We start from the raw sequence: 26,932 nt of genomic DNA, 5'->3' as shown, positions 1-26,932 counted from the left end.
CGTCTTCGGCCCGGAGTAATACTGCACAGCACTACAAAGACCAGCAGCCAGTTCGGGCTGCCACGCCCTCTGGGGCGAGAGTTATCAACACAGGTGCTGGCAATTGACTTTTGGGATTGCTATGAAAGAAACCAGCCCGTGATCAAGTGCTTAGGAGAGCACGAAACGCGTTGGGCGATGTTTATGTGAGGACTCTGTTCTGGCATGTGAGCTGCAGCTTTCCTCCCCAATAAAACGCTGATATGGAATCTCTGGCTGGAGGCTTCATTTACAAGGGCAACTTTGTGTGTTTGGATATATATATATATATATACATATATACACACACACACACAAATATATATCCTCGATACTGGAATGTACTCAATATTGATGATGCTAGCTACAATTAGCGTAGGAATGTGCTTACTTTTAGAATGTCTTCCAGATGCATCAGCTGCTGATCCAGTGACTGGAATTCGTGGTACTGCTCTTTACATGGCTCTAGAGCAAGGAGAAGTCCTTGTAGTGCCTCTTCCAGGCTACCATCCAGATAGGATCTGTATCCCTCCGATTCGCCGCTCACTGATCCTTCAAAATGAGACCTTTCTGTTGTTGCTGGCACCTCTGTTGAGGTGAGTCTTTTTACCAACTGCTTGGTGATGTTTCCTTCAAAATTGTCCAGTTCTACTGGTTTCAGTTCAGAAGCATCATCGGAGTCATGCAGAAGCGATGCTGCTACATTAGAATTTAAATATAGGCTTTCGTCCTCTGGGCTTAAAGACTTTTGGCAATCCCTGGAACAATCAGCTATTTCTGTTGCCGTTGAAGATTCATTTGCCTGGTCAACATTCTCTAATTGTAAAGGAAGGTCTTTAGAAAGGTGCATTGACTCAGTTGATGAGCTGGTACTCATATTGTCCACTAGGGAACCCCTAGTTGGTGTGTCACTTAGGCCGAGCTCCGGAGGGGTGATTGTAATTTCAGGATTCGAGTAGCCCAGGGAAGAAGCAGCAGATCTAGAAGGAGGTGTGCAATCAACATTCGGCAGGTCACCAAAACTGAAGGACAACGGCCTCTTCTCACTAGCCGCGATCCCATTTTCAAACACATCATCAGGCAAATGAGACTGCAAAGATAATCACAAACAAATATGTGAAATTCAGACATTTGCTCGACAATGCACCAACGCCTCTTTAGTAGATGCTAAGTTACCACTAGGCAGTAAACTCAGATCTACCTGTTCAAAAATTTAGTAACAGCACACACAACACAATCTAAGAACAATAACGATCAGTCAAACACTACATTAGATTGTGCTATGTGATGTATCCTTTGGTTGTAATCATGTCTTCTACAGCAAGTGTTTTGTGGTACAGTTCTGCGCACATTCGTTATCAGATTCTATATACTCCTGGTTGCTAACGCGATAACTAAGTTAATATTCCTTTACCTGAATATAATGGATTGTTAAAATGCACCATCAATATAGAATATAAAATAATGTATAGAGACGAATATGAGACACTTCGGTTGTCCCAAAGGGACTAAGAAAGGAAAGCATAATTATTATCAGGGATCACGCCCTGTTTATATGTACATCATATGCAGTTTTATGTTTCTTTTAGTGCATGTTGATAGCTCTGCTGCTAAGTAATAAGTCACTTATAAACATCTGGTCACAAGTGGCATGTTATCACCAATTGTGTGCTTAGAAGAACAGAAAATGGTTGACTGGAGTTAAATTAAGCAGACTCAGTGTCTCATTAAGTTTGATTACAGATATACCTACATGCGATCAAAAAGGGAAATATTCTGCAATGTGGGATGTTTTAGGAACACTTAGCAAAAAAACAAAATTATACAGAAAAAGTCAAAGCCAGAATACATTTAATGAAAATCATTGGAGACGCCAATGGTACTTTACTGTCACACACACACACACACACACACACACACACAGAAAATCCGTAAATGTGAACCCATTGGACAGCCTTGACATTCATTGAGCAACACGTTTTGAAACCCCAGATGCCTTGTAGTCCAATATTAATATTAAATATATTTCGGTATATTGAACATTTTCAATAGTAAGGTATAGAATACTGAACATACTTCCACTCACTATATGTACAGAAACAATTCTTACCAAATTCTGCAAAACAACGTATATATTGATGGCCTAATAGCCATCAAAGCAGCTATTGTAGAAATGTTGGGTGCTTCATTACCAAATAATCAAATCCAAGAACACAGGTCAAATAAGCTTCCAGCAATTATTACAGACAATTACAGACCATCACAACACGAAGAACAACTCTAATATGAGACGGAATCAACATGCTTGATGAATGTTTGGTAAGAGGGTGATAAATGCACAGTACAAATGCAACTATTTTTAACCGCCACTATACTGGAGTAATCCCTTGAAACATTTAATACCTCGTCATTGCCCAAACATTCACAGCATAATATTTCATGGAAACCTGGATTGATGAGGTGCTGAACCCTAAAGTGCCACAATCTTAAACTAAATGTATGAAAACCACCAAATCAACTCACAACATTAAGGAGTTTTGAGTGGCTTTTTGCCATCTGTGACTCTTTCCACGGTCTCTAAAGCAACACATTTTTCATCATTAAAATAATGTCAAGTCAACTGCTACCTTTAATAGCCCTAATTCCTTTTTACATTACAGATTTTCAGCACCCAATACATTGAGCCAAAATTTCTGCTTAGTTTTTCCCAAATAACCCCTAATGCATAGAGAGACTCAACTTCCAAGGTCACTTCAAACTTTGGTATGATTCTATGTAGGACTCGCACCTCTCAATTAATTCAGCACAACAATATTAAACCTAACCCAGAGAATCACCTTTCCTATTCACCCTGTGAGCATGTGAACCCAATTATGAGGTGCCTACAGCCACCTGGGGAGGCCACAAAAAAAATCAACATTGTTCCTGCTAATATTAATTCTTCTATAGTACTTTTATTCTACATAGTTCAAATATATCACTCCCGAGTGGTTCAGAATGTAGAGGATACACTGTCAGTCAACATAACATAGAAAAAAAGTAGGTGACTGTGTCTGATCAACCCCACTCTAACGTTACTAATCATAGACCTACGTAACAAACGAGTAGCCATGATATTTCAGATCTGCTCTACATGTACACTAATTAGGGAGCTAACTGTCCTAGACAAAAATCTATTAGGAATATTTAACTCAAACCTCTCTAAAAGGCTTAGCTCAGTTGCCCCTACATTTGATCACAAAAAACAACCCATTTTCACCCTACAACTTTTTAACTATCACCTAACCTATGATGCTCTAACTGCAGTTATTGCAACTCTATGAAGTAACATCTTAAAATAGTGTCACTTGTCTAAAATAGTATAACTCAAAATGCATCATGCTGGGACCTAATCTCTAGCTCGAAGCACTAGAATATATAACACTAACCTTTAAATGACTAACATGCCACTATCTATGGCAGCCATCATGTAATACACCTGTGCAACCCTAGTAAAGGTCTATACCCAGTGATTCTTGTGTACTAGTCAATATACATGCCTCTTCTGGCCTGAATTTACCCAAACGGTCCAACAACGAAATTCTCCATACTGACGCTGTAAAACTTCTCACCCATTATGTGGCTGATCTTCTCATAACCCCTCATTTATAGAATGCACCACTAAACATACAACTGACCCTGGTACTGGTCAGGTTCTTCCTGAAGACCCTCTTCTCCCAAACGCTCATCCACTCTGGACCAAAAGCACCCTACTCAAAACCCTCCCACATAATGACCCACCCAAACAGAATATGCCTCCAGAGTATCCTCCACCGTCTACATCTTCAGGGTACACTTCTATGCATTCACCAACATTTCATCAAATCATACGTCTTCACTGCACAAAAAAGAACCACCCTTCAACATTTAGCCACTTGCTCCGAGGAAACTTTTCAACACCCAACTACTATTGCTGTCTGCTTGTGATAATATTGGTGTTCAGATGAAAATGTTCCTTCATGGAGCACCGTTCTGTTTCCCTGCCCCGATTGGCCGGCTGCATGTATCTGGTATTCTGTTTAAAAAAATTATAATTGGCCCTAACCTCACTATAATAGAGTATGTGCACAGAGTCCTAGGCTCTTTCATTGTCAAAAGGCTGGCCGTGGACCTGTCTTGTGCACAACACATGTGCCTTAATAGCACCGACAGTGGACTACCATCCCAGTCATTAGTTTCGTACATGGAGTGATGGTGGCAGTGTACTGTATATTGTGTATACTAGTGATCCAGAGTAATGGAGGCCTGTGGGATCCAATTTGGATGCTCCTAGTCTAGACTTATGTAAAAGATGGAGGTAATGTTATTTTCCCAGACACCAGAAGTGTATTGTTGGCATTCCTAAAGCTGGAGGGTGAGGACCTTCACAATGGAGTTGAGAGAGAGGAGACAAGGCATCTCTATTAATCTGATTAGGCTTTTAGAAAAACGGGGCTACTGATTAATCTTCCTATTGCTCTGTCATTTGGTAGATGGTGGGGGTGAAGGCTGAGGCTGCGGTCTCTATTTTCAAGGTGAAACCCCGTAGGAGAGGCCAACCTTTTGTCTTTCCCCTAAATTACTGCTCATTTTGCCTGATGACAGCGATGTGCAGAAATGTCATACCTCTTTGTTCCTTAGTTGTGGGTGCTCCAGGCTGGAGACCAACCTACTGTGAGGAGCATCACCCCACATAAAGGATCTGCCTGGATAGCAGCCGGAGAAAACATTGGAAAGGAGAGCTACCACAAACCAGTTCTGAAAGTGCAGACATTGGATTGACATCTCCCAACTGCTATGACTAAATATAAGTGGGACTCACTGACCCACGTGTTGTTCCAGTTCAAACATCTCTACAAGCACTGAGTTGGGTTGTACAACCAATCATCGTGCTGCTGCGTGATTGTTGGGCCCAAAGTTTGACAATTCCACACTGTGACTGCTTGTTATTGCCTCAGACCGCTTGCCATATCGCTACCAATGAGCGTCTTATACTGAAGGCAGAGCCATAGTAGGATGGATTCATGTATATTAGAGGTGAATAACTTCAATCAGACTTGTTTCAGAACCAGTAACCCTTTGTTTCTCTCAAGACCCTCCCCCAGACAGGGTCCGACAATCGACATAGTTCATTATATATCTGTAGTGGCTTTGGTTTCTTTGTTTTGCTCAAGTTGCCTTCCTCTCATCAGTTCATATTTGATCTTGAAGATCACCATTTGTCTTGGGATGCATGCCCTGTTCCCAGAATATATATGTTTGTGCAATAGATATGGTTATGTAGTTTACTTCTCCACACAATCACAAAATACTCCCTCAAACAATTCCAACTTTTCTTGTGGAGGTAAAAAATAAATAACTGTGCCGTTTGCCAAACTATTATCATTGAGTGCTCTGTGAAACTCGGACATTTACAGCATGTGTTTCCACATAGGCAAATCACTTGAAAAGGTTAATTTTTTTATGATCTGTTACAAAAGAAATCCAGACATGAACAATGACAGTTCACAGTGAACAATGAAATGCCCAACAGAACTGAAAAAGGAGTGGTTCAAAATAATGTAAAAAGAAATCAGTAAAAACATTTGTTAAAGTAAGGTTTACTATACTTTTGCCTAGATAAATATTACCGCCTACTGTCTTTGCTGATAATTGAATAAAAAAAAAATCTATTTACCCTGTAGGCATGTGTTTGCAGTGTGTAGTGCTGTAGATTCACATGCTAAGCATGCTGCTGCTATGTAGTGTAGTGCTCAAATATTTGCAGGTTGTTTTCCTTCAAAGAAGTCTTTTGCAGGACCATGTGCACTGTGACTTCTTCCTTAGTGGATAATGTGTATAAGCACTGATTCTGTTCACAGCATGTGCAACTGTAGATACACATGCTTTGCATAGACTGCGTCCTCCATAAACGGTGGCTAGAGTGCGGTGATGCAGATGTCTGCAATAAAGTTCTTAAGACTGTCTACCCAACCACAGCCTGCTGGCACGCTATGATATCCACACAATAGTGTTTGGTAAAAGTGTGAGGATGACCAAGATGGCTGCTGTGCTCATGAGCATGGTAAAGGTTAAGTCAGTTAGCAGGAATAATACCAAAGAAAGTAATGGTTGCCCCTTTCTTAATGGTAGATTGCATCCTGGGGGCAACAGGAAGGGCTCTTTAAGCATTGTGATAGTAGGTTTGAATGCACTTGACCACCCATTGAGTTATGCCAGCCTTAAAGATGGGATGGTTTTTGTGACGTTTTGCAAATCTATGAAGAGCTGGCTAGACTTGCAGAAGGGCTTGGCTTGATCAATATAATGCATGAGAGTCAACTTAATGTCTAATAGGTGTGGAAGTCTCTCTCTACTGCTAAGTCTGGCTGCGGGAAGAAGACTGGTAGGCAGGGTAAGGGCCTTCAGTTCACTGATGTGTCAGAGAAGTTATGGCTACGAAGACAAAACACTTTCCATGAAAGAAACTGTACACGGCAAGAGTGCAAGGGATCAAAAGGAAGACCCATGAGCCCAGTAAGGACAACATTACGCTACCACACATGGGCAGCGGTACTTTGAGAGGCATGATGCTTTTGAGGCCTTTCTTGAATGCTTTGAATATTGTAATCCTAATCAAGAAAGAATATTCCCTGTTTAGCATGACGACCACAATAGCAGCTCGGTGTAGCTGAATGGAAGTCTATATGAGACATGACTTCTGGAGGTGCAGAACATAGTAAATGATGTCCTGGACCCTGGGTTTTAGAGGGTCCAGGAGCTTGGGAATACAATAGTGGACAAACCTTTTCCACTTTGCAGCATAGCAGGCCCGTGTGGAGGCCTTCGGGCTCCGTGCAGAATAGTCATGGACACCTGCAAGAGATCAAGACAAGCAAATCTCTAAGACCTCCGGGTGTTTCTACCCACTTTCACTGTCGGGTTGAGAAGCCTGGGTCTAGGTATGTCATCTGGCCTTGGTTTGTGTTAAATGTCTGGCCTGTTGGTAGCCTCTCAATGAGGCTGATGGACATCTTAAGGAGCATGAAGTACCAAGGATGTATGGTCCATGCGGAGGCTACCAGGATGAGTGTCATGGATGCATCTTTCATACCACAAAAGGAAAAAGTTAGAGAAGAGGAAAAACATAGGCAAAGGTCCCTGACCAGTTCATCCACAGTGAATTGCCCATAGACTTAGGTACCTGGTGGGAATGTTTGGGCATTTTGGATTTTCAGGGATGGCAAACAGATCTATCAGGGAGGTGCCCTAGTATTAACAGTAAATGAGTAAGACTTGTGGGTTGCATTCCCACTTGTGATTTTGTTAATGTCCTACTGAGCAGGTCTGCAAAGTCATCCACCCGTGTAAGGTACGCTGCCAGAAAATGTATGCAGTGATGAATGGGCCAGTGCCAGATCTACTGAGCTAGTGCTCACAGCTACGGATTGAGTATGCCACCTTATTTCTGGATGTAATACATGGAGGTCATGTTGTCTGTGATGAGAACTACCTTACCTTGAATGACCTGAAAGAAGGCTTTGGGAGAAGTATAGCCAGCATCTCAAGGAAGTTTATGCAGCACCCCTGTTATTGAGGGGACCCCTGTTATTGAGGGGACACATTCCTTGCACAGCCATATTGTCAACATGCGCTGCCCAGCCTGCCATAGAGGCATTGGTGGTAATAGTCACCTGTGGGACATGATGGAAAAGGCCATTGCTGCAACAGATTGTTGCTGTTCTACCACCGCCGAGAGCAATGGGCGCTGGCCTTTGCCAACACCAGATCTTTCCAGTGACCGCTGCTTGTGACCATAGAGCCAAGATGCATTCCTGGAGTTATTTCCTACCAATTGGAAAGGAAATCTTATAGTCTCTCACTGACAAATAACGTGATCGGGGGAGGTGGGGCAGGTCAGTGTTTGGAGGCAGAGACCCTTTTATGAGATCCACATTTACCCTGGTTGTTGTTACCCCAGGCAGCATGTCAGTTCTAACCCATGCCCCCTGCTGGTGAATGGACAGCTGCTGTCTCAGATTAGAGTGTGCCAGCTTTGGCCCCATTCCTTGGATGCTGTTCCTGCAAGGAGCCCATATCAGCTGGAGTTTGTAGGGCACCAATACATTTTGCAGTTTTGTGTTCTTCTTGATGCTTGTCAGCATCTCATCAACCTGTGGCCCAAACAGGTATTGACCACTGAATGTGACATTGAGGAGATGCTGCTGGACCTCTGGCCTGAACCCTGAGAAGCAAAGCCAGGCGTGGTGACAGAGTAGGACACTAGTATTGATGTCTCATGAAGTTATCTCTATGGCATTGAAGGCACAATGAATGTTTGTGTTGGAGATGGCCTTGTCCTCAGGCACTATCTTCTTCCCCTTCTTCCTGAACTCTTGTAGAATGTGCTTTACAAGCTTCTGCATCTCTTCCCACTTGGAACTGTCAAAGCGGAAGATGAGCCCAAAAGTGTTGGCTATACCCCAATGGGTGACTGCCCCTATGGCAACCTTATTTGTCACATCTGTCTTCTTGCTCTCCTTTTTAGGTGGCAGAATGTCACCCGTACTCTGCGTGAAAGACTTTTTTGCAGGTTGCATTGACCACCATGGACTAAGGGTAAACATGGCTCTTGATGTAGACATGGTCACTGGTTGATGGTTTGTATTTTTTCCAGCCTGTGAGTTACTACCATCTCAGTTTTTAGCTCTTTAAAGGTTTCAGGGACAGATTTAAGCATGCCCTTGAGCATAGGTAGGAACTGCATTGACTATTCCGATTTCACTTTACTCATGCTTACTTTTTACATTACATGCAGAGGGCCTCATGTCACTTTGTTTCTAGTACAAATATGGTAATGGACAGCAATATTCAGATAGTACCTCTAACAGTGAATATCCAAAGGAAGAGAACTACCACTCAAACATTATTTATTATTTATATTTCATCTTTGGAGATTCACAGTTAGAGGTACTATCTGAATATTGTTTTCTATTACCACATATGTACTAGAAACAAAGTGACATGAGCTCTCTACTTATAAGAAAAAATTAAGCAGGAGTATAGTGAAATTGAGTTGAAGTGCAAAGATTACTACCCATATCGCATATGTGTGGATACTTCAACATAAAAACTCTAGTGGTCTTTCCTGTAGATAGATTTAATAAACTACTGTGTTTTTTAAACAGACTTTATTGTTGTATTTGAAATTATTGATTAGTTTGATTGATTTGGTTATTTATAGAGCGGGACTATCACTCCAGAAGTAGCATCCTGGCGCTATGCAGGAGCGAGAGAAGGAATACAGGTACCTCTATTATTTATTTGTAATAAAGAAGGAGCTATTTTTACTGAAAACATAAGGCTCATAGTTTGAGTTGATTGTATGTAAATTTGTGTAAAGTATGATGTGGAAGTACTAAGTGAAACACTAAGAACCACAAGGGGGACAACGTTTGGTTATGGACCTGCGGGAACGCCAGAGGGGACAGTGTCTTCTCCTCAATTGGTGACAAAGCGTTCCTGTTTGCCCAAAATATATAAGGATCTCGGTCGATGACCGCTGGTTAATTTTGTGGTGTGTCCTACACAATTCCCTTCTGTACCTTTCGGTCTTCTTAGAGCAGAAAGCAAGGTAGAACTTGGAAAAGGAGTTATTGTGATCGGAGAAAGGCAGGTGTTTTGACAATTCAAGCACAGGTACTTGACGTACAAGTGAGGGCAGTTTTGGAAAGGTGTCTGCTCCATCACCCTTTTTCGATCTGCATTTTCCTGTAGGTCGATCGGGGTGCATGCAGTCCTCGAAGGAAAAAGACACCAGCGTGCAAGGACTGGATTGCAGGATGTCTGTCTTCAGAAGGTGTCGGACAAAGATCCCAGTGGGAGTTGAACGCAGACTGTTTCTTACGGATATTCATGTTGACTCCAAACCGCATGAGCCCAAAAAAAACAAGTTAAACACACCAAACCTCAGAGCCCTTTCGCTATAAATCTGAAACAAACAGTAAGAAAATGAATCATTTAATATGGAGTCTGTGTTTATGCGCACTGTCCACTAAGGGAGTCACTGTACACCCGGTGACTTGAAAGACTTCTTCGACGGAAAAAAAACCTGAAAACGCCCGAGGCCAACACTAGACAGCAGGACCATGCAGAGCATGTGTATCTACAGCCACACATGCATCAAATGCAAATTTTTATTTTACAAATAAGTTTAAAATGTAAGAACGTCATTTCAACTGATTTACAAAACACTCTCTTGATGAAGACAACACTTTTCTCCACAAGGGACTCAAAAAACGTCTCAAATTCTAATTTCATGTTGTCAATGAGAATGTATCATTTCCTATCTATTGTGACGGAAAGTTTTAGTTCTATTATATATATTGAGCTGAGAATTATGCATCCACTTTATATATTTAACAGGTCAGCATTCCTTGAATATGTTTCTACTGATGTAATTAAAAACTAAACTAAAGTTCTCAGAACAACACAGGAAATGGAACAACAAAGCAACAACCAATCAGAGTTGTCAGTCTTCTAAACATAATCTTCCCAGAGGAATCTCACATCTTTCTTTGCTGCTCATGAGTTGGTCAAGCATCTGGTGATGAAGTCATCATCTTTTTTCCACAAGGGATGACAAAAATTACCAAAAATATGATGTTATGTTATCAGAGAAAATTGTGCTACGATTTGGAGGACTAGAATGTGATGACCAATTCTGAAGCATATACACTGATATGACCAAGTAAATTCAAGTCAAGTGTGTAAAAAAGACTATTTATTTAGGACTTTCAAACCAAAAGAAATGAGGTACTTTAAGTGTATAACCCTTTCATGCTTTCAAATAATACATTTATTTACTGTATATCACACTGGAGTTTTAGACATGCCATGCTGCAAAATTGCTGGTAAACAGCTAAGCGATCACATGTAAAATCCGGCCAACTGGTGCATGAGATGGAAGAATTTTTCCCCTCTGCGAAAGTCAGCAAAATAAAGAAGAACAAATGACGTGCAAAACAAAATAGAAAGGGCCATGCATTAAACCATAGAAGGCACACAACTAGCTCTGCTACTCGCGACACACCAACCCTCACTCACATATCGCTCTAGACCTGCTCGAGGCCTCAGCCTGAGTGATGGCAAATCACTGAAGGAGCGACTGCGCCGCAGCCTGTCAAAGAACGTGTCCTGCAGGGCGTCCATAATGGACAGTCGCAGCCTTTCAGGAGGAGGGTGCAGCCATTTCTTTAACAGGTAAAGCAAAAGGTTGTTAGTGAAGGACACCTGTACAGCACAGAACAGCTCTTGAACAGAAGACTTCAAAGGTGTTACAGTATTAGCACAAGAGCATCAAAACGATTTAATGACTAAACATGCAACAGGCACATATTGAAATCCAAGCAATATACAGAATAGAAAACATTACTTGCCTGTAACAATTAGTTTGCTGCTTATAGAACTGTAGATATACAATGTGTGCACACTACTGCCATCTAGCATTGTTTTTTTTAATCTTCAATTAAGATGTTTTGAGGCGACTTCTGATGTCTTCCCTGAAACCCACACTACATCAGGACACAGACTCCACCACAGATTGGGCTTTGCCTCAAAGGATACTTCAATATATGTATAGGTGAAGCAATATGAAGTCTGTGTTCTGGTTACTGAGATGGACAAGAATGAATTTGAAATAAACACATATCACGCCTAGCTCCCATCCAGGGAGTTAGGTAGGTCTCATGTGAATCTACAACACTACAAACTGAAAACTGATGGTTACAGGTAAGTAACCTTTTTCCATTTCCAGAATGTGTTGCTGTTGATCACATGCTCTGCATAGACTAAAGAGCAGCACTATTATCCCACATGCAGCAGTTTTTGAGAAGAAATACTTGAATACTTGAAAAAGTGCTTTAAGTATAGTTTGCTCAACCTATGTCTCTTGGTGTGCTTGGCTGATCTCTCCATAATATTTACCGAACAAGTGTATAAAAGATCATATTGCAGCTTTACATATATCTGCTAGGAAATGTTGCCCAGCAATGCCATTGAAGCACCTTTTTGTGTTAAATGTGTTCTAGAAACACAGTGCAGTATGTGTTTTCCTTTAGCACAGCAGATTTGGATACATTTTACAATCCACCTACTGAGACCAACTTTAAGATAAGTTTGCCTATGTGAGGTGTGCAAATGCAACAAAGAGTTGCTTTTATTCCTAGTGGTACGAGTATAGTCCATATAGTACATTACAGCTCTTCCAGCATCCTGAATGTGTTTAGTGCTCTTCCATTCATTGGTTGTGGGTAAGAAAAAAACTAGGTATTTCAATCGACTGGTTAACATGAAAAGTGGATACTACCTTTGCTTCAAACCTAGGGTGAGATCAAACGAAGGCGCTATCACTGGGTATCTGCATTCCTCTGCTGATGAGGCTAAATCTCCTAAATGAGGCGATAGCAACAAGAAAAACACCTTCCATGACAGAAACGGCAGGGGACATGAACAAAGTAGCACAAATGGAGAATACAGAGGCCTATAACGAACAACATAAAGGACCCAAGAAGGGACTGATGGTAGTTTTGTAGGAATTACTTTTTACAGGCTTCTATGAATGCCTTAACAGGAATTTTGAGAATGGACTGATGTGGTTTGTTTTCTAGAAAGGCAGCTACTGCAGCTAAAGGAACTCTTGAAGATGAGCGAGCAAGGTCTAACTTGGTGGTGTAGAAGTAACGAATAATGTTTGTGTTTGGCACTGAAATGTCAGTGGAATGTTACAATCTTGAAAGTAGTATACAAACCTGTTCCATCTTGCAGCATCACAAGCCCTCGATGTAGGGTTTTGTTTTGGTTCCTATAGTATTTAGGTTAATTCCTGAGGAAGCTGGAGGTGTCCAAACTCTTAGACCTTAGGTGCCAAATTGCAAGATTGAGCTTGCTCTGGGGCTGATGAAGCAATTGGATTTGATGCTGTGACAGCGCGCCTGGATGCATGTTAGCTTTTCATGAGGGATATTATCACAATATGAATGAATATTTAAGACTCTGGACACTTTTTTCTCACGACATACAAAATCAGTGTTAGTGGGGCGAAAGGTATATGCATATTTACATGTCAATCTGATCCGTAGGGCATTTCACAATGACAGTCTTGGCATTTTGCATTTTTACTTGTGGAAAACAGGTATCAGTGTGCCCCAATGTTGGATGTGATAGTTCTGTACTTAGAAGTTGATGTGGAAAGTCATTGTCCTGAGAAATGCAGTTCTTGAGGAGAAAGTTACCAGTGCTAGACTATTTGTGCAATCTTTGACAGCTATGTCGAGTGTGTCCGCTCTTCTTGTGTTTGGATGCAGTACATGGCAGCCATGATCTCTGTTTGAATAAACAAAATCTTGTGTTGAATTTGTTTTGGAAATGATCGCAGTGCTAATTGTACAGGAATGAGGTCCAATACATTTATATATAGGGAATGTTGTTGCAGAGACCTCCGAGTCTGAGGTATAGGATTCCCCAGGTGGGGTCCCTAACCCAGCAGCAATGTATCTGAATTGTTGGTCAGTTGTAGGTTGAGAAACACTAGCCCAGTAACAAGTTTTTCTTTATCCAACATTTCAGTAAGTGTTGAATGCCGGGCTCCATCAATACTAGATCTTTGCAGTCACTTGTGACTGTTGCCAAAATAGGCACTCTTGTAGGAGGTACATGCAGAACCTTACATTTGGTACGAGAGCAATACAAGATGCCATCATTCCCAACAATTTTATGATCATTGTCAGAGGACCCAATGTCAGGGAAAGGGGAAGGAGCCTTTGAAATCCCAATCTCTCTGGGCTGGGGAATGCTTTGACTGTCACTAAACTGAGCATGGCTGAAAGGTGTGTTGAGTTTGTTGAGGCCACAAGTGTGACTTGTTTGCAATGGCCATTCAGGCTAAATAGTAAAGAAGACCGGTTTGTTTGGGTGAGGGTAAGGCATGGAACATGACTGGTCTCCTTTCCTAACCAGTCATCCAACTATGGGAAAACTTGGGGTGACTGCGCCTGAGGTACACTGTAACTGCTTCTAAGCATTTGGTGAGCAGTCATGGGGCTGTTGGTACCTCAAATGGAAATACTCTAAACGGATAATGAAGTCCACTTACCACAAATCTAAGATACTGAGATGAGCCAAATTTAGACCGCACTTGAGGTATGACAGCCTACTTCCCAAGCAGTCTAGTACAAGGTACTACTAGAAATCCAGGAACTGTGTTTGATAGGAGAAACCTGCTCACTAGGGGGATCTACATCCTAACCACTGGGGAATGCAGAAAATATTAATGATTGTATCCCCTGGCCAAAGAGTCCTGGAAATAAGGGAAGGGATATGAACCATCCCAATTCCGATAGAGGGTGAAGTAGTAACAGGTACTCTCCTCACGCGCCACTCTGGCCTTAACAGGCAGTAGGCCAAGGGCAGGCATTATACATGGGCACCTCCGTACTGCTTCCCTCACTTCTTTTACCTCTCCCACCTCACCATTAATTTCTAGTCTACAAGCTGCTAATGTGGGGGAAGGTGAAACAGTTTGTTCAGACTTCTGAAGCAAATATATATTTTAAATATTGGTATTTTGCTTTAAGTAGTGCTTTAGTGAGTAATGTGTGGGAAGGGTGAGCTGGGGCAGCAGCCATTAATACTCACTTGATCTGTTCTTACCATTAATTCTCTGGAATGTGCGCAATCCACATATTGATGCCAGAAAGTCCCCTTCTTTCAGTGGCTGACAACTGGTACCTCCTCAGAGAAACAAATAATAACCCAAACCACTATAAAATGCTGGGTTTTTACATTTTTATAAAGTTGAAAGATAAAATCTAAAGTAAATCACTGTGATGCTGGGTTTTTTCCTTTTAATCACGATAAAGCTGCACTACAAATAGTAAACTAAACCAGCCTGTGATGCCATTTTCCCCTTTTTACTGTTTATGCAGCTGCCTACTCAATTTTGACACAAGTATGTGAAATTAATACTTTATGCAACCAAGCTTTAGGAATGCTGGCATGTTCAGTCATGCCAAGGACCTTCTCCAAACATTCTACCTTTGCATTTTCATATTTGTACTCCTGGATTCATAACGGAAAAATGAAACTAAGTGCAGAATGCAAAGAATTAAAAGGGCTTGTTGAAACAACTGAATGTTAATCGGCGCCATGCGATATTTGGGTACATCACATTGTGGCACACTCAACTATGGTTAACTGTTGCCTGCACCATGGCCAGCACATGTCACATAAATCTGCCTCATGGCAGACACAGGGGCTCATCTAAACATTAACTGGTCTGTGCATTCTGGGACTTGTTTAGAAGCTTAACTGATAATCCCAATTGTCATGGAGTTCAGATGACTCTGCTGTTGTCTGCCGTATTCGCCATGACTAGGTGAAGCAGTTCCTCTCCCCGTATTTTTCCTACTTTTTAGGAAAAGCTACACTTTTGTTGCCTAGACTACTGTAGACCACATCATTATCTGTCAGTCTTGCTAAGGAGTGTAAAAAAAAGTATACATTCCATGTCCACACTACATGCCCACTCAAAAATTGGTCTCTGTTGAAATGTCAGACCACTGTCAGTATTGCTTTATTGAAAGAAAAACGATCCTGCTCAGAAGTTCAGGTAGTGTACAGTTGCGCCTATATCATTTATTTATTAATTCAAAGTTTTATATAGCGCGAACAAGATCCTTTCAGATATCAGAGCGCTTCACAGAGACAGGGGTAGGGGCAGCAGGAGTGAACAGAGTTAATGGGAGCAGTATAATAGTCACTAACATAATAGGATAACAGTAAGGTACAGAAAACATATCAATATACAATCAGGTAACAAGTAATATAAGACGGCACAGGTCATTGATCCCACTACAGTAGGGTTCAGGTAAACCTTGGATGTGTGGATGGCTTATACCAATTTCTTAGGATAGAGAGAACACGGGGTGGGGGCATCGGGAGGGTGATTCAATAAACTAAAGTGTATCATATATTGGTCGGTAGTAAGAGAGTAGCATGGTAGTGTCACAATCAAGTAAGAATATAGTGCCAAAAGACAAGGTGATCAATGATACAAAGTGATGCAGAGTCTCTGATCCAGCACCTATAAAGTTCAGGAGATCTTGGCCAGAAGGATGGTTTTCACCTCTTTCTTGAAGAGTGCAGTGGAGGAGATGAGCCTGATTTCAGGAGGGAGTGCATTCCAGATCCTGGGTGCCATTCCTGAGAAGGAGCGCTTGTAAGTTTTTTCCTTCCGGAATCTACGAGGTTTCAGGAGTAGATTTTTTTGTACTTCTATTGGATCTCGAACCTCCTGATATAGACAACTTTTGAGCGAGGTAGTTGGGTGCCTTGTGGTGCACGGCCGAGTGGGTCATAACTGCAATTTTTAGCTGTATTCTGGCTTCAAAAGGCAGCCATTTTAGAGACTTTAAGTCTGGGGATATATGCGAATGTTTTCTTGAGCCAGTAATGAGTCTCGCGGCAGCGTTCAGGGAGGCTCTTAGGGGTGCTGTTGTGGATAGCGGGAGTCCGCTGAGGGCCACATTTCCGTAGTCTATGCGAGGGATGACTAAAGCTTGTACAGCAGTTTGGAAGTCTTTGGCAGGGAGGAAGGCTTTAAGTTTCCTCAGTGTGTTGATTTGGAAATTAGCTCCTTTTGTGGCTCTGCTAACGTGCTGTTGCATGTTGAGCTTGGCGTCGAGTGTGATGCCTAGGGATTTCGCAGAATCCACGATGGTAGGTTGGACATTGAGTGCTGTTAGGTTATTGAGCCAGGTTTGGGTGGTGGAAATTTTCGCCGGAGGTGAGAGGAGTAGGAACTCAGTTTTCAGAGCATTTAGTTTGAGGTGATTATCGGCAAACCAAGATTGAGTGTTACCAAGTGTGGAATTCAGAAGTTTGATATCTTCCGGGGATTGTAGCTTTAGGCAAAGTTGTGTGTCATCGGCGTACATATGGAATTGAACATTGGATGCTTGGAGCAAGGTGGCGAGCGGTTCCATGACGAGGTTGAACAGTGTGGGGGAGAGGGAGGATCCTTGTGGAACACCTAGATCTGCAGGCACAGTTGTAGATAGCACATTGTCGATCTTCAACTTCTGAGACCGGTTATGAAGGAAGGAAGAAAACCATTTGAGAACAGTTCCCGATAGACCCATTCTAGTGCTTAGCAGCTCCAGTAAGTTTTCATGTTTGACCGTGTCAAATGCTGAAGAGAGGTCAAGAAGGATGAGGAGGCAGGACTCATTACGATCAAGGATTTGGAGGGCGTCATCAATTATGTGTGTCATAGCTGTTTCCGTGCTATGTTTCGCTCGGAAGCCTGATTGATGAGGGTTGAGGAGGTCAAATTGGTCAATGTGTTTTGTTAGTTGGAGTTGGACACATTTTTCCAGCAGTTTGGCCAGGGTGGGGATATTGGTGATAGGGCGGTAATTGTTCAGGTCAGACGGGTCAGCTGTAGGTTTCTTGAGTATAGGCGTGACTTGCCCCACCTTGAGGGAGTCTGGAATGAGACCTTGTTGAAGGGAGCTGTTGATGATTTGGGTCCAAAGTGGGAGGAGCAGGGGGATGAAGTCTTTTACAGCATTAGCAGGTAGGGGGTCTATGAGGTGATTAGAGGGCTTCAAGGTGCAGAGCAGTTTGTGTATTGCTTCTTCCGAGTAGGTGTTGAAGTACAGCCATGATGCCTTGTTTTTAGGTTGAGTGTTAGACATTCTGGTGTGGCTGGGGTATCGGCTTACATCCATGATGAGGTCACTTCTTATGTTGTCGGTCTTTAGCTTAAAGAAAGCAGAGAAGGCTTCACAGTGTGGGGTGTCGCTTGTTGTGCTGTTAGATTGTAAGGGTTGTGTCTTTGTTTGAGTCTTGATTAGTTCGAACAGCTTTCTTGGCCTGTTTTTTGCTTGGTCCAACTGACGGCTAAAGAAGTCCAACTTTGCGCGCTTTATTTTCCTAAAGTAGGCATTTCTCTTGTTCTTAAGCGTTTTGAGATGCAGTGATGAGGGGTCAGATCTCCAGGTGCGCTCTGCCATTCGCATAGTACGTCTGTCCTCATTGAGTCTGCCGTCATACCAACGGTTAGAGATTTTGGTGGAGACTCTCTTCAGTTGCAATGGGGCGACTTCATTGACTATTGAGTTCATAGAGTCAAGGTAGTGATCGGTCAGTGATTGAACATCCGAGGCACCTGAAGGGGGAAGGAGGAGACTGCCGATGTGGGGAGGCAGGGCAGTGGGGTTAAGATTCTTCATGTCCCTTTTCCAGGTTTTGGATTTGGTGGGTTGAGCCGGGTTAGGTTTAATTTTTTCGTTGATAAAGAAAGTGATAATGTGGTGGTCTGACCAGTCGCAGGGTTGGATCGCCTCCAGTTGGGTAGAGTCCTCTTTGGCGATGATGAGATCGAGTATCGAGCCTTTGTCGTGTGTTGGTCTATCGCATATTTGGGTGAGGTCAAGCGCATTAAGGAAAGTTTTGAGACTATTCACCACTGTGTCTTTCTGATCGTTCCAGTGGAGATTAAAGTCACCCAGGTAGACTTGGGTGGTCTGCCGACCGGCATTGGATGTGATCGTGTCCATGAGTTGTTGGGTGAATATGAGGTTGTCACCAGGTGGGTGATAGATGAGATGTAAAGCACAAACTTGTTTGCCCTCGCTGGTGATATCGAGGCAGAGGAGTTCACAGGAAGTAAGGGAGGGGGAGGTGGCTTTAGTAATGGAGAGGTTGCTCCTAAAAATGTTTGCTGAGATGTTCTGACAGTGTCAGTTTAAAAGTGAGGAGTTCACTTACAGTTCCCTTACAATATAGCATCCCTTTTGAACAGTGGTAGTACTATTGTATTGAAATTATAGGGACACTTCTGTGGGCCGTGGCAGTGTTGCTGTTAAGTGCAGGTACTCAACCATTTAATGCAGAGAAGGCCAGATGACTATTCAGTCCCACTTAGAATACAGCAGCCCTGAAAAGATGTGCCCATTATGGCCCAATTAAAGTACAGCCGCCCTGTGAAAAGTGCAGAGGGCATGAAGTACAGCAGCCCTGGAAAAGTGCAGAGGGCATGAAGTACAGCAGCCCTGCGAAAAGTGCAGAGGGCATGAAGTACAACAGCCCTGCGAAAAGTGCAGAGGGCATGGCACCCCCGCTGGAAGTCTCAATACTATACCTTTACAAGAACAATAAGAGCTTCATAAAGCATAGACAGTGTCAGATTTAAGGTATGTGAGCAATGATGAGAAAGTCTTAGTTCTGTCCCATTCAAAGTATTCTGCGCTTCTGGTGAAGTGCTGTAACCGTCCCATTAAAGGAATACAAGACTCTCTGAAGAAGAGGCTGAAGTCCCTCATATTTCTTACTGGCATTACACCTGCTTGGGTAACATGGAGACCTTGGAGTTCAATCACTTGCCCTCACAGATGAAACTTCCAACAAGTTAAATTGCCCACTTCTAAACAAAATCCTACAAACCTTCCCACACACAGAACATGGTCACGCAAACCCTATCAAAGCTTTCATTTCTTTGTTGTGCTTTGTCGTTGTTTGTTAAAGAATGGTCCTGTACACCAAATTAGTTTTTAAACTAACTGGGAAAAAGCATGATGACCACACCTTACAATTATCGCCTGAACCTTAAACTGCATCTGGGTGGCATACCTTGCCAGTGGTCAAGAAAAATTTAAGTTTAGGAGAGCCGGGGACTTAACCCCTTCGACGCTAATGACGAGCTCAGCTCGTCATGAGTTACACCTCTTGTACGCTCATGACAAGCTGAGCTCGTCATGAACCGCGGGTTTTTTTAAAAAGTTAGCGCACAGCGGGAAAATGCGCCGCTCGCATGGTGTTAAATAGAGGGCACTTATTTTTGTTACACCATAGGCCCCATTCGACAAGAAGCCAGTCCAGGCAAACCTCTACTCATGGTGTCTGCTGTTTGCCCTTCCGAATGAGGCTACAGGAAGATATTTTCATGCCCCACCTATGCTGAACGTGTTGCTGCCTGTTTGAACTACCTCAGCCTAATGACCACTTTTGTCCAAGTCTGCTGGAATTATGCTATTCTGTCACCTTAGAATATGGATTTGCCACACTTGATGCATAATTTTCAGATTTTAATAAAAACATTTCTAGCTCAAGAGGATAAACAGTTACTAAAAAAGCAGCCACTCATGCTGTCATGCCCTTCCGGTTTCTTTGAAAAGGTTGGGCTGGGTTGTAAACGGGGTTAATAGAGCTTAGAAATGTATCCTACTGGAATGGAGTGCATTCCAGATAACATGGCACTATGATATAGAATGGTATAACCCCTAGCTCAGTGCACCATCCTATCACAATATGTGAGAGGGGAGTGAGTCACCTTACAAGGTCCATGGGGTAAATGTAGCCTACTAAAAGCATGGGTGGGCTTGAGAAGACTTCCTTATTAAAGGGTGGCAGATAGTGCTGGAACTTTCCAAATCAGGTGGCGTGGAGAGGTCCCCCTATTCCACTGCAGGAGTAAGAGGGGGAAGGCATCTGGCTCAAGAGGAGTGGGGGGGAACCCCTGACTGGATTATAGCAGAGAACGTATGGGGATGGGTGAGCCACCTGCTGAAGACCCAGCGTAGCCTTCACCTGTTGCTATGGGGTGTCGTGGTAGCGGTCTCCCTTCCTTTCCAATTTCTGTATTTAGGTGTCAAACCGTAACTATTGAGTTGAAATCTTTGCTGAGACATATATATATATATATATATATATATATATATATATATATATATATATATATATATATATATATATATATATATATATAGCATAATAGTGATATATATATATATATATATATATAGCATAATAGTGAAGTAATACTGCCATAAAGGGTGCTGCAGTTTACAGCATAATTTCATCCACTCCTACCACATAATTCAGAGGCCTTGCACTTGTCCAGCTTTAAAGAGAGTAGATGGAGCCATAAGGAGTAAAGTTTTCCGTCTGGAGAAGCCACCTATCCAGAGGAACTGATCAGTAATGAACATTGCTATTCAGTGAAATAGAAGTATGTTTTTTTATTTGGAGCGGACATGTCACCGATCGGTTTTCCATTTGTGAGCGAAATGTAGGAGTATCCACAATTCCTCCATTTTTTAAAAAGTGAAAATGGTTATTGTTTAACATTTCTATCAGTGAATGCTTTTTATATAGGGCAAACAAATAAATGACGCCTTGGGATACCAAAAAGAACGTTTCAAGTATAGTACTATTTTACGATCCAATATTTGTTTTCTTGGAATTCAACAATTTTAACTTTCGGCGGGACAAAGTTTAGGATCTACAATCTTTCCAAAACAACATTATTGTTCCTAACCCTTCTGCCTGCTTCAACACGTTTTTTTCTGATAAGGTCACCTTCAATAGGAGATGACACTTTAAAAGTAATTATTATGCGTGATTAAGTGTTAAACAATCATGTCTTCACAGTTTATTTCAATATTCCATTGATTCTAAAAGTTACAAATGTATCCCCATTATGGTGCAATTGCAATAATACTATGTAATTGTATAAACAGGGAAATAATAATTAGCCAAAGCAGAGTAGTGCTTTCAGGGGTATTTGAACAGAACCTGACAGAGTTGAAAGATATTTAACTTTCTACATTCTCCACCTCATAGCCACTCATCATTGACAAAAGTAAAATGGATGCCGCCAATGGGACTTACGAAGAACGAGTGATCCTTGAAGGTTGGAGTTTCTGGAGTGCCTTGACTGTATACTGATACTCTTCTTTGGACTGCCGACGTTTTGTTGACATTTCCCGTGGATGGGGTGAGGTCCTCAACATCAAAGGGACTGCAAAACAAAACAGCTTTTCTTATGCAACACGAGAGCGAGTCACAACTGCGGCACAGCACATGATCCACTTAAAATCTCAACATGTTTGCTTTGCACTTGAAGTGTATGAATAATGATGCGGCCTACAAGGCTATGGCTGCACTGGCAACACCTTTTATATCTAATTTGTCTGCTACAGTCTGTATTCAAGATATACACCAATGGTCTTTATGTTTGTTACCCTGAAAGATTTGTTTATCTCCTTTGGGCTCAAACTTTATTATGAATATTGATTTGGCTCATTCTATAAGATCCCCCTTACATAACACCCCACAAAACATGCGTATTTGTAAAGCACAAGTTCACCTCGGAGGGTATCTTGGCACTGAATAACAGATGTTTATTGTTGCCCATTTTAACGACCTCAGAAGAATGAAATGCTGAGTGGACCCGAGGGGATTTGAGGTCAAGCACAGGCACCTGCAGTGGACGATTTAGACCACTAAGCAATAAATATTTAATAATAAATATGTGTATATATATGATGCCTGGGCCGCAGACCTTGGGATTCAAAACAGGTAAACTGTTGTGTTTTGTCTATTGCCATTGTTACTGTTAATCCCTTGCATGCTGATGACGGCCCCGTCCGTCATGCACCGCGGTGCTCGTGTGCTGATGACGGCTGGGGGCCGTCATGAACAAACCCACTTGCGATTTTGCCGCACAGGCGCAGAATCGCGGCCACATGCAAGGGGTTAATTAACACATGCATAACACACAATGTGACATCATTAGGCATTGTTGCAACATTCTGTAGTGGTGACTTTCCAAGCATTACCATTGCAAACCAGAATCTGATTCAGTTTTGTGGAGGTGTTTAATCAGTATGTTGAGTCCATTATACAGAGCGGGTGTAGAGGCAAAGAGATTCTCACATTTGCCTGTGGTCATGCCACCATGCAAAAGAGGGAATGCCCTCTTGAGAAGCACTGACACTACATGTGTGCCAGCACTATCAGTATTACAGAAAGTGTCGCACAAGCATCTGCAAACACTTCTGTAATACCAAAGTGTCCCAGAGAAGCACAAACCAGGCGCACATGCCTGGTGTGCCACCGAGGAACTTTCTGTAATACGGCCTTAGATGGCTGACTCACATTTCTTACACAGTTCTTCTGGTGGTATGGCTACCCAATGCCTGGAAAAAGTAAATGTGTGATAATTCATTGTCAGTAGCTGTTGGAACTAGAGTCTTTTGTGTGGTTTGTTTTAGCTGTGCAGACCTGCCCTTGTATGTTTCTGCATAAACATGTGTGCTTTGCCATGTGTGGTCTCAACAATCAAGCAAGCACATAGGGGTTTCTCTTCCTTTACTAGCTACGAGACAACAAAGCTGGGCACGGTGCACACACCTTTTTAAAGGGGACAACCCTTCCATTAAACCCAGGCTATGGGTGGACTGGCAGCATAATAAATAGTAAGGGACTCTCCATTTTACCTATAGCCTTGTAGAAAGAAGGGAAAATGTGTCTTTACTGGAGAAGATGTGTGTGAGGACATCCATAACTGGAGTCAGTAGCTTTATATTGCCTAACACATGCACGGAGTTGAACAACATCCTTAGATGTAGACAAATATGCATGCGTGGTTCCATATGTGTACACCTAGGGGTGAATGATAGAGTCCATTAGACTGCCTGAAGGGTGCTTTATTTATTGCTACACAGAGTCCATGCTAGATCTCTGAGCCGGCATGTACGCAATCTCCTGCCCCTCTCCCCGAAACCATGTGTTGTGAGGGAGGTAAGCCCATTGATCATTTGACATAGCCACAATTCCCATACCAGAGATCTACATTCCTACAGTGGATAGCCTACTATCTGGTGCCATTCCTCAAAGTACTAGAGCAAGGTCAAGTTGCTCTCAGGGTGGTAAGTCAACTTGCATGGCCTGTGCACAAGTGGATATTGTAGGATTCATGCCTGTCATTTCACTGCACCCAAAAGATTGGAGGGTGCGCTCAAAATTTTAAAACTGAAATTCACCTGATTGGCCAGTCGTAACCACCAAGGATGTATACGTACTAGTCCTTTAGACCAATGCAATGTTCAACATTTGCCTCTCAACATCAAAGCCTGTCCTGCACACTGTTGGATGCAAAAACAATGCAAGTAGTGATATATATATATATATATTCACTGAAAAAACCATAGGTTTCAGGAGTTATATAGTTAGGAATTAGCTTTTACAAAACCTTTGAAATTCACTCAAAAAACTATAAGTTTTAGTAGTGTTATAGTTAGCTGGACATTTTACTCATACAAAACCATTGAAATTGCTCCTATATAGTTAGTTGTACTAAGTATATATCGCGCACCCGCAATCCACTGCTGATGATGTCACATATTAGATCATTCATGACATGGTCAGTGACATCACTGATGACATCTCAAATGACATCACTGATGACATCACTGATGACATCATCCAGTGAATGTGGTTTGCTTCGTTATTTAAATATGCTTTATATATATAGCAATTTGCATTGAAGAATGAGTGGATATATATAAATACATATTTGGATGGAGTATTTAGTAGCAGTGTAATTGACTCTTTACTTGACCAATTTATAATGTCTCACTAAATATAGTGGATAGTGACTAAACTGTGTGAATATCTGTATCACTTTGTCAGTTGTTGTGTAAACTGATTCCACACTTGGTTACTAGCTATGTGAAAGTCTATATTAGTTATTGATTATTTAACTGAGTATTTGTATGGGAGTGTGAAAGTGTGTGTGGTTCGGTGGAGGGTGTGTGACTGTCCAAAGATGTGTGAATAGTTTATTCAGTAGATATATGAAGTTAAAACTACATGTTATAACAGTTTGGGTGAGGGAATCTCTTTATGGGTGTGGTGATGAGCAAATATATTTCTCAAAGGTACAGGTCCAACAAACTAGAAAAATAAAAGGCAGTGTATGTGTCAGTTGTTGTATATAAATAAGTATACATAAGACACAATGATTGTGTGAGTGACTGTATGGATAACTGTATACTTGTAATAATGATTTTATAATTCACTAAGTATGACTTACTATCTAAATGAATAGAAGAAGTGGTGTTTGTATAAGTGTTTTGCTAAGTAAATATGTAAGTATGATCCATTGTTTGCATAAGTGAGTAGGATGACTTCATATGTGAATAGGATGCGTGCTGTTGTTTAATGTCGATATAGATGTATAAGTATTTTTGATAGTGTTCTATTGTTCATTGACAGCATGTATGAGTGAATCCATAGGTAAGGGATTAGATGTGTGTATACATGTACGAATCACTGAGTGGATTTTAGATACGTGTATTGCTGTGACAATGGATTTAAATATGATACTCTGTATTTTACAAAGAGTGATGAAAAATTGTAATAGTGTATGAAAAGGTGTATGTGATTGTCACGTGGATGATGTCATCAGTGATGTCATTTGAGATGTCATCAGTGATGTCACTGACCATGTCATGAATGATCAAATATGTGACATGATCAGCAGTGGATTGCGGGTGCGCGATATATACTTAGTACAACTAACTATATAGGTTTTGTATGAGTAAAATGTCCAGCTAACTATAACACCACTAAAACTTATAGTTTTTTGAGTGAATTTCAAAGGTTTTGTAAAAGCTAATTCCTAACTATATAACTCCTGAAACCTATGGTTTTTTCAGTGAATTTCAAAGGTTTTTTTAAATGCTAATTCCTAACTATATAAGGCCTGAAACCTATGGTTTTTTCAGTGAATTTCAAAGGTTTTTTAAATGCTAATTCCTAACTATATAAGGCCTGAAACCTATGGTTTTTTCAGTGAATTTCAAAGGTTTTTTAAATGCTAATTCTATTAGCGGATAACGTTTAAATATATTAATATCCTAGTGGGACCACCTGAGCAGCCCTAGGGGGTCAGGGTGTTTCTACCCTGCCCCCTTTTTGTGTTCTACACGTTTGTTTTTCTGCTTTCTTGTGCCTAATTCCTAACTATATAAGGCCTGAAACCTATGTTTTTTTCAGTGAATTTGCAAGGTTTTTTAAATGCTAATTCCTAACTATATAAGGCCTGAAACCTATGGTTTTTTCATTGAATTTGCAAGGTTTTTAAATGCTAATTCCTAACTATATAAGGCCTGAAACCTATGGTTTTTTCAGTGAATTTGCAAGGTTTTTTTAAATGCTAATTCCTAACTATACAAGGCCTGAAACCTATGTTTTTTCAGTGAATTTCAAAGGTTTTTTTAATGCTAATTCCTAACTATATAAGACCTGAAAGCCCACCAGGAATCTCCAGTATGCACCAGGAGACTGCATTGCAGAGAGGTGTAATTAAGCCACGGCCCTTTTTACACCTCTCTGCAACGCAGCCCCCGTGCATGTTTGAAGAGGGAGAACTCATTCCCCCTGCATACTGGGGGCCCCTGGGGGCCAACTAGCCCACCTGGAACCTCCAGTATGCGCCAGGGGGCTGCATTGCAGAGGTGTAATGAGGCTATGCCCCTTGTTACACCTCTCTGCAACGCAGCCGCCTGGCGCGTTTGCAGAGGGGGAACTAATTCCCCTTGCATAATAGGGGTCCCTGGGGGCCAACTAACCCACCAGGAGCCTCCAGTATGCGCCAGATGGCTGCATTGCATAGAGGTGTAATGAGGCCACACCCTTTTTTACACCTCTCTGCAACGCAGCCCCCGTGCATGTTTGAAGAGGGGGAACTAATTCCCCTTGCATACTGGGTGTCCCTGGCAGCCATCTTGTGCCTTGTTAGAACCAAGGCACAAGAAAGCAGTGAAACAAAGGTGTGAAACTCGCAAAGGGGCCAGAGTAGAAACACCCTGACCCCCTAGGCCTGCTCAGGGGGTCCCACAAGGACCCCCAAGGCAAAAAAAATAATATATATATTTTTTTTAAAGTCGCGGGGTACAAAAAAACAATAAAAAAAATATAAAACAGCAATAAGAATAAAAACCAGTTGTTTTCAGAACTACTTCCAATTTATATAAAAATGCTACATTTTTAAAAAACTCTGTCTTTC

General features: G+C 41.7%; 1 protein-coding gene across 5 annotated transcripts in view; it reads right to left on the bottom strand.

Annotated features, from left to right (window-relative positions):
• The window catches only part of RIPOR2 (RHO family interacting cell polarization regulator 2), a 612,501-nt gene that overhangs the window by 127,705 nt on the left and 457,864 nt on the right, over window positions 1–26,932 (bottom strand). For all 5 annotated transcript variants that reach the window (XM_078687528.1, XM_078687531.1, XM_078687533.1 and 2 more), the window contains exons 12-13: window positions 21,748–21,877; window positions 410–1,108 (exon numbers count right to left, since the gene is read on the bottom strand). In XM_078687528.1, coding sequence (XP_078543654.1) covers window positions 410–1,108; window positions 21,748–21,877 — 829 coding nt within the window. The remainder of the gene's footprint in view (window positions 1–409; window positions 1,109–21,747; window positions 21,878–26,932) is intronic.

Source organism: Lissotriton helveticus, chromosome 4_1 (assembly GCF_964261635.1).
Source record: "Lissotriton helveticus chromosome 4_1, aLisHel1.1, whole genome shotgun sequence".
Lineage (NCBI taxonomy): Eukaryota > Metazoa > Chordata > Amphibia > Caudata > Salamandridae > Lissotriton > Lissotriton helveticus.
Note: the sequence above shows the minus strand (reverse complement) of the source record. Positions and strands in the feature narration are given on the sequence as shown.